The sequence below is a fragment of the Andrena cerasifolii genome, chromosome 9 (assembly GCF_050908995.1).
Source record: "Andrena cerasifolii isolate SP2316 chromosome 9, iyAndCera1_principal, whole genome shotgun sequence".
Lineage (NCBI taxonomy): Eukaryota > Metazoa > Arthropoda > Insecta > Hymenoptera > Andrenidae > Andrena > Andrena cerasifolii.
The window spans coordinates 5,912,383-5,924,203 of NC_135126.1; the positions used below are offsets into that span (position 1 = coordinate 5,912,383).

General features: G+C 53.6%; 1 protein-coding gene across 5 annotated transcripts in view; it reads right to left on the reverse strand.

Annotated features, from left to right (window-relative positions):
• The window catches only part of Bbg (PDZ domain-containing protein big bang), a 50,028-nt gene extending 40,779 nt beyond the window's left edge, over window positions 1-9,249 (reverse strand). For 4 of the 5 annotated variants that reach the window (XM_076819947.1, XM_076819944.1, XM_076819946.1 and 1 more), the window contains exons 1-4: window positions 8,877-9,249; window positions 2,811-3,236; window positions 2,082-2,570; window positions 262-1,991 (exon numbers count right to left, since the gene is read on the reverse strand). In XM_076819947.1, coding sequence (XP_076676062.1) covers window positions 262-1,991; window positions 2,082-2,570; window positions 2,811-3,236; window positions 8,877-8,879 — 2,648 coding nt within the window. In that variant the 5' untranslated portion in view covers window positions 8,880-9,249. The remainder of the gene's footprint in view (window positions 1-261; window positions 1,992-2,081; window positions 2,571-2,810; window positions 3,237-8,876) is intronic. The other variant, XM_076819945.1, reaches the window with a different exon arrangement.
• Window positions 9,250-11,821: the final 2,572 nt, after the last annotated feature.

Genomic DNA, 11,821 nt, shown 5'->3' on the forward strand with positions numbered 1-11,821 from the left:
GTTCGCCCGCCAAGATATTGTTAAACGCTCGAAAAATATCTGTCGCCTGCCTCTGGCGAAGATATACCCCTTGGTTCTTCGGTACCCTGGTCGAATATCGAGAGAGGAAGCATGGCTGTCTTATCATCTTTATCAGAGATTCGTTACACTCGATGAAACCCTGTGGATCTATCAAGGGATCTTCTATCGGAGGGTACAAAGCTGTTATATTTCGGCCGCGCATAATCTCGTCGTTGCATAACTTTCGCAAAGGAAACTTACGCAGTAGTGTACTCGAGCGAATTCGTTTCCTCCTCCTCGCCGATCGTGGCCAGGTTGCTTTGCCAGTAGTAATCATCTTCGTCGCTCTCGTCGGTCGTGTCGTCCTCTTCGATGCTCTCCTCGTTCCTCCCACGATTCGCTGGTAAATTACGCGTGCCGTGATCGACGTCGTTCAAAGATCGATAGGAGTCCTCGTCATCCGGCTCTCGTCGCCCGAAGATGTCCTTCCTCAACGGTGAGTCTACCTCCCTCGCACCATCTAAACTGCTGGTCCTACTCGATTGCTTATCGTACTCCTTGCTGGCGGGATCGCAGAAGCTGGTGACGGCTTCGTCGCTCTCGGCCTCTGAGTCCTCGGCTTCCGTCGAGATCGTATTCCCAGCCCTAAGCTCCCTGAGCCTCTCGTTGCTGAAGACTCGGTCCACCCTTCCTCTCTCTTCATCACCCCCAATTCCCTCGCCGTCGTTACCGAACTTCGATCTTTCCGCGACAGTACTCTCCGCGCTACGAGGAACCGCGTTGGTCTTCTGCGGCGAGAACGCCTTCGCCTTCCGTATCTCTATTATCTCCAGCACCTTGTTGGTCCTGAGCCCATCATCCTCGTAAAGATCCTCCGTGGACTCGGTGTCCTCCGTCTCCTCGGTGCCCTTCTTCTCCAAATCGCTGTTCTCGTTAGCAATCTTCCTGAACGACGTGGAACTCTCTTCCAAATCTCGTCTGTCCAGAGCCTTGAACCTGTCCTCGGGCAGCGTTATCGCTTCCTCCAGCTTCGCGGACACGTCTCCCGCTTTTGTACGCGACGGTTCGTCGTCCAGCTTCTCGAAACTCGTTTGCCTGGACTCGGGTAACGAGGATGGCTTGACCTCTGCTCGGGGCGCGATGGCTGGCGGCGGAGGCGGTGGTGGTGGCCTCTTCCGCCTGACCTTCACGTCCCTCCTGGGTAGCGGCTTCGGTGGCAGGACAGGTGCGTCCTGCTGGCCCTCGGACGCTTCCGAGGCTTCGGGTAGCTTCTGATCGTTGGTCGGTTGATTGACGCTGATCCTGTTAACGTGATTCCTGGCCGGCAGAGGCGGAGGGGTCCTGTCTCGCGCGCAGGAAGGTTCCTTGGGCTTCTCTGGCGAGGACGTCGCGACGTGGAGCTGCTCGTGGGCGCCGTTGACGCGCTCGACCAGCTCCACGTCGTCCTTAATTGGTCTGAAGTGCGTGGTCGAGTCGGCAGCCAGGTCGGCGGTGTAGAAGAGATCGGGCCTAGCTTCGTGGCCGTAGCTCAGAGGAGCGTCCTGGAAACTTAGCGGTGGCTGAAAGGCGATCGTCTCCTCGATCACCACCGTGTTCGGCGCCACCACCGCGGTGATCCTCTCGACTTCCCCGCGCGACTCGACGTGGGTCATCGCCTCGGAGCTGGCCAATCTGCGCAGCAAGTAGTCGGGGGGATTCGACGGATAATCGGCGTCCAGGTTGTCGAAAGGACAAATCGCCTTGGACAATTGGAAATCTCGGTCGGACGATCGATCAAAGTCCTGATCTGCGCGCGAGGTCTCGAGCAACTCGTTCGGTTGCTCGGAGGTGGTCGACGCTGTCGACGCGGTGGAAATGGTCGATACCCGGTCGGACGTCGAGAATCTGTCTATCACGGTGGACATCGAGCTGCCTGTGTCGTCCGACGTGCTTCCATGGGTCGAGCCGCACTGAGATCTCGCGTCCACGTACACCATTGCCTCTGGAGGTTCCTGCAAAGGTAGGAGCATCAGTTTTGAACGGAAGCACCCAGGTGAATAGATGAGAAACTAGAAACGGAATATTCTCATTGCACACTGAACCTGCTTCGATTTCGCCAGCTCCGGCGAGCGTTCCTTGGGCGATCCTTTCGGGCTGTCCTGCGCGGATCCAGTTGCGCTTTTCGGGGAGGATTCGCAGCTCTCGTAGGTGGTGGACTTGCTGTCTGGCGGGCTGGCTGCTTTGGAGCCAGGCGAGCTGTTTTGGGAGCTGCTCTGCGAGCTACTCTGCGAGCTGTTCTGCGACCTGGTGCCGTTCCAGGACTTCCTCACGGGGCCGGGGTTGGCCTCGCCGTCGGCCAGCCCCCGGGCTTGCCTCAGTTTCCGCGGTGGGACCGGCGGAGGTGCGGAGGGAAGCTCTGGGGGCACCTTGCTCTTCTCGGGGGATGTCTTCTTCTCGGCGCTCACCACCTCGGGCCTGAGAGCTCCCCTGCACCTCACCATTAGCTTGATAACCAGCTGGGACTCCTTCAATCTCCTCACGCAATCCAGCCGAGTCATGTGTGTCACTGGTACACCGTCTATCGAGAGTACCTGGAAAAGAGAGACGGCGTAGCGTGAGCGGTGCGCGCGTGAGATACGGCGGGCTCGTTTCTTGCGGGTCTCGCGCTATACTAAACAAACCGCGCCGCAGCTCTCATGAGAATCGTTACGCGACAAGTGGGTCTCGAAAATTATAGGCGGAATCGCGACGTGTCGCGTGACACGGATAACGCGCTTCTCTTAGAATGCTCGCGTCTCTTGATTTCGCCAAGGAAACTGAACGTTATTTACCTCGTCACCTTCTCCCAAACTGCCCCACGAGCACTTGGCCCTGCTCGCGGGGCTCTGCTCCGCGCAGCTCTGAACGAACAGCCTCCTCACACGCTCCGACGTCTTGTTTCCACCCTCGAACTTGAGCCCGAAGCCCAGCCGCTCCCCAGGCAGCCTGAACACCTCGACCTCCTCCTCGAGGGGCCCGTCCACGCCGTTCGCTGGGCTCTTCGTCGACGCCCCGGTCCCTGGCTCATCCTCCTTCTTCCCGCTGCCGATCGACAGCACGGTGACGAAATTGTCCGGCGGCGGCTGGCTCTCCACGCTCACCACCGTTACGAAATCCTCCGCTCCGCTCTTGGCGACATCCATTTTCCGGATCGTTCCTAAAGCGTTCCATTCATCGCTGGCTCGTTGATCTTTGCTGCTCGGAATGCTGGCCACTCCCTGAAAGCAGGTCCCCGCCATTGTAGACAATCCGCGTGTCGTAATCGATGGACAAGTTTTCACGAGTTTGTCCGTCTCGCCGTGTAAACCATCGTCCGGCTTTCTTTTCCCTAAACAGCCGCCCGACGAGATTATTATCGCTTTCGAAATCAGTCTTTTTTCTCTTATAAAAGGGGAATAACGAGTATCCTATCTCGCCAGTTCTCCGAGTATGTAACGAAATGTCCGAAAAAAGAAAAACGCGGAAGTTCAATCGAAGGACTAAGCAATTGGGTGGACGCGGAGACGTGCACAGTCGTCGCGCAGAAATCACGCGAATTGGCACCAAGCCGCGGCTGTGGAATAGATGCCGACGAACTGTGTCACGTAGCACCAACATCTTCTCGGCCGGTCATTAAGCGATCTTAACTACATGCCGGCGTACTCGCGTGACCAACTTAACGCGCAACTTTCATGTTACCACTGTACCTGCTTGTTTCCACGTTTGTCCGTTACAATACGATTACCCTGCAAATTGCAGAGAAATATAAAACTCGCGCCGAGGACTTCTACGGTTTCTTGGCAGCATCCAGGTGTTCAGTGGCTCACTCCACTCGTTTAATTTACATTTATATTCGGAAAGTTAATTTACGATCGTGCCACTATCGCGTCGCGCATCCGAACGGAACGACAGTCGGGGAGGAGAAACAAAAATCGTCGTCAGCGATCTTTCTCCGCGTCGAGCCCGGAGATCTCTTCTCACGATAGAGAGAGAATATCTCGCGGAGAGTCGAGAGATTCCCGCGACGGCCCCGTCCAATACGTCCTCGAGGGGCGACTCTTTATTCACCGCCTCCGTTCGTTTTCACTCATCAGCATCTGCTGATCGCCCAGCGACACGTACAGGGTGGCTCATTGTCGATGGCAGGCTACCAGACGTCGGATTCTTCTCGTAAAATGGGAGTCTCGAGTGTAGAGTGTTTAACGTAAAGAGGCTAACTCTTGCTCCTACACTTTTCATCCGATAAAGCACGAAGGATCGTTCCCCTCGCGATCGCCGTGCCATCGACAACGGATCGCTCTGTATGATCGCTCCTCTCGTCGCGAGAAAGTGTACTCGCTGGATTAGGACGGTCGAGCTTCCTTTCCTCCGCCTCCGATTTCCGTGGAACGTCAGAAGTAGAAAGCAGATTGACCCCTCGGGGTCACTGGCGAGCAATCAGCTGATCGCCGGTGGACCCCCTCCGAGCGCCGCGAGACCTCGAATCACGGTCGCGATTTTTCATAATTCCTAAGGCCTTTTTCCGCGGCGAGCCTCTCACGCAAATCGCAGGAATGGAAAGTCTTTCCTCCAGCGTCGCAAATCACTGCTGCGAAACATCCAGGCTCCCGGGGCACGTGCAGCCTTCGGGTAGCTCGTTTGCTTTCGATGCCGCGGAGAAGCGATGATCGCGGGACCAAAGGGAATGCGCCTCGCGCATAATGGGTGTCGAAATTGACGGTTGCGCGTGACCTAAGTTCCTTGCGCTTTGGATTTTCGTAGAGGATCCGCTTCGCGTGGCCCGCGAAGGATAAATTGATATGCAAGCTTGCGGCGTGCTTCTGCCTTGTTGGAATTCGCGAGGAGTACAACGTTATGCAGGAATTTGAATAGCGCGGAGCCTCTGCGGTGGAACGACGAAAGGTCTGCGCGACGATTCAACTCTGAACGAGGGAACGGAGGATAAAAACCTGGGGAACTTGGAGAGGAATATCTAGCAGATAAAAAACCTTACACTCAGCGTGCATAAATACTTTTGCAAAGCTATATCGGATGCGAAGAGTCTTCTTTAGAGCAACAAGTCGAAGGGAAACGGTGCAAGTGTTCAACTCCTCCGACTTTTGAAACAGAAGACGAACGATTAACCGCTCGACTCGTCCATCACTGAGCTCCGAACGGTTCTCCGGAAAATGTGCACGCGTCGTCGTTTGAATTAGCCAGAATTAGCGACTTGGAAAGCTCTCGAGACGGCCGCGGCAACGGGAGAACCGGCAGGCTTTCTCAACAGGTCCTACCGAGAAAAAGCACGACATTATGCTCGTTAACAGTTACTTCGAGATTCCTGGAGTAGGTTCTACGTCATTGATCATGAATAATCGAGTGCACCGCCGGCGGACTTTCTTCCCGGTGCGTTATCGCGGACCAGAAATTCCATTCAACACCGGAAGCCTGCTGAATTATCGTCTCACGCTTTCGTGACTTTGTCAAATGGCGGACGCTTACGCTCGCCGCTTTTGAATTTCGGCCTCGAGCAACTTTCTAGGCTCCGTCGTTTCCTCTGCCAGTGACGAGTGGCTGTACGAACGATCCCTTCGATCAGCTCGGTAATAATTCGACGTGGTGGACCGATGGGGCGGAAGTTTGCGAGATTGGGCACCGAAGGGAATCGCGCGCGAAACCGAGGAGGAACGATCGCTGGATCAAGCCGTGGATCCCGATGCCGACAGGTTGGCAAAAAATGTATTCGTGGACACAGCACCGAAGAGGGACGGGGGAGAAGCCGAAGAGCCATACAAGTGCGCGTAACGGAATTCGTAGCCGCAGGGTCGAGCAGCACATTCTCGATACACGGTTGCTCTCGCGCTGAGGATCGCAGCTACCAGCCAAGCCCCGTGAAAATATTACGAAACCGCCTGTTCCGATTCGCGAGATGCGCTCCATCGATCGGATCTGCCCTGGATACTCCGTTCCCGCTTCAAACTTGACACAGAAATCAAGCACAGCCAAGCTGGCCGAAAACAGGCGTTTCTCAAATTCTCCAATTCGCAAGCTTAACCCTAGGACGGCGGACGGCCCGAGAGATCACGGCTGAAGTCGGTGACTGGGTCAGTTCGGACCCGTCTCAACTGTCTGTACGGTAAGTTGGGAACATTCGGCTCAACTAATATAAAATGGCTGTTAAAAGTAATACTGATATTATTCATTTTATCAGAATAAACCTAATGTACTCAGAATTTTAATTTTTATTTTATTTTATGCTTTTTTGGCATTTTCTCAGGGCAGTAAGGATGTAATTTTTCCATTTCTGAAGTTCTCCCGCTGAAGAACATTACACTTGGGTCCAAACGTACCCAGCACCCCCGGTTAATATTGAGTGTCAATTGAAGCCTGTTTCCAATTTCCTTTCGCTGACCAAATGGGGGCGATGCTCGTTACAGAAAACGCTTGACGAACGGCCAAAGGCTTCCAAAGAGGAAATTAGTCGAGTACTGTACAAGGCTTGCTTTCCGAGGGAAGCCTCTAACTGCTCGTCCGCCTTGACACCCAAAACTGTACAGCATCCTAATAAATGCTTGGCTCGATTACCGGCCAGGTAATCGGTTTGTCAAGCAACCGGGACAGCTAAACCTGCTCCGAATTGATAAACCGCTCGAAACTGACCTACAACGCGTCGTCATTCTGGTCGCGTGGTCTAACTCGAACCGACACATTCTACTTTTAGCGCCGCTCGCGAACGCTGCCGATTCTGGCGCATCTTTGCGACTCCGCCGGTGACCAAGGGGTTTTTCTGGATCACGGGAAAGGAGAGCAGGAGCTTTTAATATCCAATCGGACGAAGCGTCATTAAGGACGCTCGGAGTAATCGGAGCATAGAGCTGTACTTGGATGACACGGAATAACGAAGCGGAATATTAGTCCAGGGACTGTTAGAACACAGAATACGCAATCGACGCGATTAAACCACGCGGAAGAGCGTCGCTGATGGATCTTAACGCGCGCGTATTCCACGACGAAAGGGAAACGGTCGCCCTTATTCGGAGGCAGCACGCGCTCCGCCGCGGAAATGTTTACACTCGGCCAAACGAGGCTCGTAACCCTTTGGAATCCAGCATTTTCCCAGCCGTAAACGACGCCACAATGCGGCAGTATTACGCAACCGCGGCGTTCTCCGTCGCGCTCCACGGATTTTGACAGCGTGCTCCATTCATTATTTAAATCCTCCTGCATTCATCTAGGATACCAGAGGCATTAAATTTCGTCCCGTTTCTTTTGTCGTCGCGGGCACGAGCCGTGGAGGATTTATCGTTCCCTTTCGTCGATCTCTTCTATCTTCCTTTCTCTACCGCGCTGTCAAATAGTAACAGTTCGAGATTCGAAATTAGCTAATCCAGCCAATTGCCATTCCACGCGTCTTTCAAATGTTTTTCCACGCAGGCATTCGATTGGTCCCGATTAACGAGTTAACTCCACTCGATCCACCGGTCGACCTCCAAACTTCGTTTTTTAATTCTAAAGATTCTTTACACGCCTAGCCATCCTATTGTACACGATACTCCAAGCGTCTTATCGAACATGGTAAATCCTAATTAGCATCTTTACGATCCGTGTATCTACGGTATCTCTGCAGCGACAGGAGGAGTGCGGTATTCTTAAAATATCCAGCCCACGCGTTCCCCAGACCCGAATTCCCTGAATTTTTAAATCCAAGTCGCCTTAAACGGCTCGGTCAGGAAAGGACAGATGCTCCTAGACAGCGGTCACGCAGTTCGTAATGCTCCAGGAATCCTCTGCAATTCTATCCAATTCCCGTGGAATCTCCTTCATCGCCATGCACCTTCGACCTCGGTTAAAAAGAGCAGAGGCGATCCGCTTGCCCCACGGCGTTTTGCAAAATGAAGAAGATTGGCCGAGTTGCCAGTGGAGATAGAAGCGGCGCGGCGTGTCATCGGAGCGTTACCAGGGCGTTGGGAACGTGTAATATGAAAGGGATCGCCTGGCGCAAAGTGGTTTGTTTGGCAAGCGGCGCTTCCTAGCCGTCGACGACGGCGCGGTCGAAACTTTCACGGGGAAGGGGGCCCGGGAATAATTATCCATGCATCGGCTAGGAATACCTCGGAGCTAGGAAATCGCGGCGCGCAAGCGGGCACGCGGGCGACCGCGAGCGAGGGCCGTCTCTCCGCTCGGGGGATAAAAAGCGCGAAATGCCATCGGCTTTCAAAGGCCCCGCGCTCTGTCCGGCACGTCGAAAACTGGTTTCGCGGCAGATTTCTTGCCGATCGGAGGAAACGTCGTCCCGCATTATCCCGGCAACCTTTTACTCCCGCCGCGGGAAGGAAGTTGGCGGCGCGATAGCGGGAAAACCGCTGCTCCTTTCGGCGAGAGAAACGCGACAGACGGTGTCCCAAATTCTGCGGAGCAGATTCCGGCTGTCTAGCCTGGCGTACATCGCGCCAAAGATCGCTGATCCGCCTCGAGTGATCGTGAATTCTCGTATCAACGTGTGACGTTCATCGAAGCCGTATAATCGCGACCGGTTAAGCGGATTAAGCGACTGCTCCTTCGATGCGGAGCTGGCAGATCGCGGGAGGCCTCGTGTCGCTTCCAATATGCCCGCTCTCGCGCGTACTCTTCCACCTGCTGCGAGGGTCTCTCGGATCACCGTGCCATCGCGTTCCCAACGCTCTCTGACTAACGCATCGAATAATAGCCGCGACGTCATTCGCCGTATCTTCGATTTACCATCGATTTCCCTCAATCCACCTCAGCGAATCAACCACCGAAACTCTGCAACCGTAACACTCACCCTGCCGCCCGCCAGCCGCGAGTCCCTCGCGATTTCGTCGGTTACAGTGGCAGAGAAACCATTCGCGCCAGTTCCCACGACAATTACCTCTACTCACCATTCATTCGCCACTCGTTTTCATCGCCGAAACAGCAGCCGAGCCCGAGCCCATACATTCGGGGACGATCTCGCCACGTGATCTTCGATCCCAGATCCCCGCCTCGACTATCGAATACACTCCGGCTATCTTCTTGGCCGTGTACCGGCACTGTTGGATACCGTTAAAGCCTGGATGTATCTGGGCGCAGATCACGCGATCGACTCGCGATACGCGACGATAGCCGTCGCCCCGCCGTTGGAAGCCGCTCGGTGACAGCGGGCCGCGTCGCTTTGGATCGCTGCTCGACAAGTGCGTGGCGATCGATCGCGATCACGTGGCCACGACACGCGGAAATCGATGGTTCGACGTGCATTCGGGACAACGCGCCGTGCTGGACTGGCTCGCCAGTAGGCTGACTTTCTTCCACGCCGCTCCGCGCCGCGCCGCGGATCGCCCCTTTGATTACAAACACCGTCTCCCCCCCCCCTCCCCCGTTCTCCCTCTCTCTGTCTCTCTCCGTGCACGTCTGTCTGCACGCGTCCCCCGTTCACTCAACCTCCTTCACCCGCGAGCGGAGCACCCATCCGCTTCGCCCCTCCGCGCCCACCGATGCCCATTCGATTCCCTCTCTCGCGGCTTTTCGAGCGATTTCGTCGCGGCAACAGAGTGATCCGCTGGCGTTTCGGATTCCAGGCTGGGCGAAGGTCGCGCGGTTCTTAAAATTCGAAACTCTTTTCTTGCTTTATTACCGAATACCGTCGATCAGGCAGAGTTGGTGTCTCTCGTCGTAGCTAGCTTGGTTGCGCGATCTAATTCCATGATTGTCAGTGGAGATTGATAAAGAGTTGATTAGAGGAAGAGATAGCAGAGATAGGTTCACAGATCTCTTCCGAGCGTCGACGAGATTTTTCCACTTCGAGTGACGTTGCTCGTGTACTCGAGGCGATCTGATAGCTCCTCGACCCCACTCTCGGCCCGCACCTTGCTTCGGCAATGTGGGCTACGATCCAACCCGTCCCGTCGAGATTCGCCGACGTACCTGCACGTTGCCCCCGCCTTTGCCTCCCCGAGCAACGTATGTATTTCGGCGTCAGACACTGATTAAAGAGCCCCTCGCGGAGATAGGGGAAGGTGGGGTAAAACGGGACGCTTAACTTTGCAGGGTGATAACTTAAAATCGGGAGGAGGAAAAGACACGAGATTTCAACAGGAGTCTTCAGTGGACCTTAGACTATAAGAAAATCAAAGTCGTTGTTAAAAAAAATCTTTGGGAACGATGGAAAATGAAATTTACCGGAGGTATTGAAATCTTCGCCTCGCTCAAATGGTGGGGTAAGACGGAACACCCACTCGAAGATTGTGTAAACGTACGAAATCTTTATTTTTATGATTTAAAATGTATTGATTTATGTTAAAATCTATAAATATATGTTTTAGGTATTACTATTGCAAATAAAATATAACAAAAATATATATTATACATATAAGAGAAAATATTTTATTAGATAACGTGGAAATTACGGAATATAATCAAATATAAATATAGTATCGTAAAAGAAGGATAGATTAATACGGTTTGTGTGTTATTTTATGAAAAAAAATCACGTACAAATGTATCATCTTCCTTTTCAGCGCTGGTGCAGGCCTCATGGGCGCACCCTTTACATGCAATCATTTAGTAAACATTTAATATTTACACTTCAGCGCGAGGTAAATAACTTTTTATATACGTCAAAATGTAGCGTAAGGACTATAGAATCCAACGATGTACTTGCCGTTATTAATTTTCCAAATCCAAGTACCGAAAATTGGTCGAAAGTCCAACGCAATATTGAAACGTCGATACCGGAAATTTTTCCAACTCTCTTAATGGAAAAATAACGCGTGCAGGGGTCTATGGTCTATCACAAAATGCTATGAGGACCCTTTGGTTCCATGTCACGCGATACCATCTCATTCGCAGCTCTAATCTAACAGAAACATTGGTGTTCCGTTTTACCCACCCGTTCCGTTTTACCCCACTTTCCCCTACACCTGTTCAACCTGGAGCGAGAACTCAGAGAAGTTCTTGGCGTCGATCGAATTGGAAGAGCCTAACGAACGCGGGTGTTCCTGATCTCTACGGAAAGCAGAAACCAGCAGGACCGAAATTCAGAGTCGCATAGCTTCGAAGCCACTTGTTCCCAGCGTACTTGCCTCTCCAGCGCCGTTTATCCTTCGTGATTCTGCGGCGCGCCGACGTCCCATATTATCCTCGGACTTTCCATAACGATTAAGCCAGGAGAAAAGTGCCGCGGGCCTACTCTCCGCGCGCCTTCTCCGTCGCTGTTATTACCCCTCCGCCTGTCCCGCCTCGAGGAAGCGTACCCTTGTTTAGACGTCGGCTCTGAAGACCCTTTCCGTGCTCCTGACGAAATTCATTCGCGAACGCCCGACGGGTGTATGAAACGCGCCGCGGGAGGAGCGACGCCGAAGGATTACGCGCGAAACAAGCCGTGGGTAATAGCTCCCGGTGGCGGAGATGCTGTCGGCATGGGAAATCGCGATACTCGAGTTACGTCAATTCGATTCTCACCGATATTGAGCTCGCGGGTAATCCTGTCAGACGTGTCCGACATACCACTGGCCCCCTTCGCGAAACCGCAGATTCACCGGTGGCTTCCGAGGGGCAGGCGCGAGCGAACCCGATGGATGAACGATCGACCATTGACGGCTCTCTCTGTCGACCTGACGTCGTTCATTATTCCCCATTAAAGCCACTTTCGCTGGCAAAGCCCGTGCCGCTCGATGGATACGCGGGCGAAAACCACGGAATGCCGGAAGCCGAATTATGTAAAAGGCGTAACAATGCGTCGAGGCACTAGGAAAGTGACGACGATCGTGAGAACATTGCGCGTTTACTGGGATCGCTGATTGGATAAAGCGGTAGCAAGCGTCGTTTTTCCTTTGCAGTACTTAAAGCC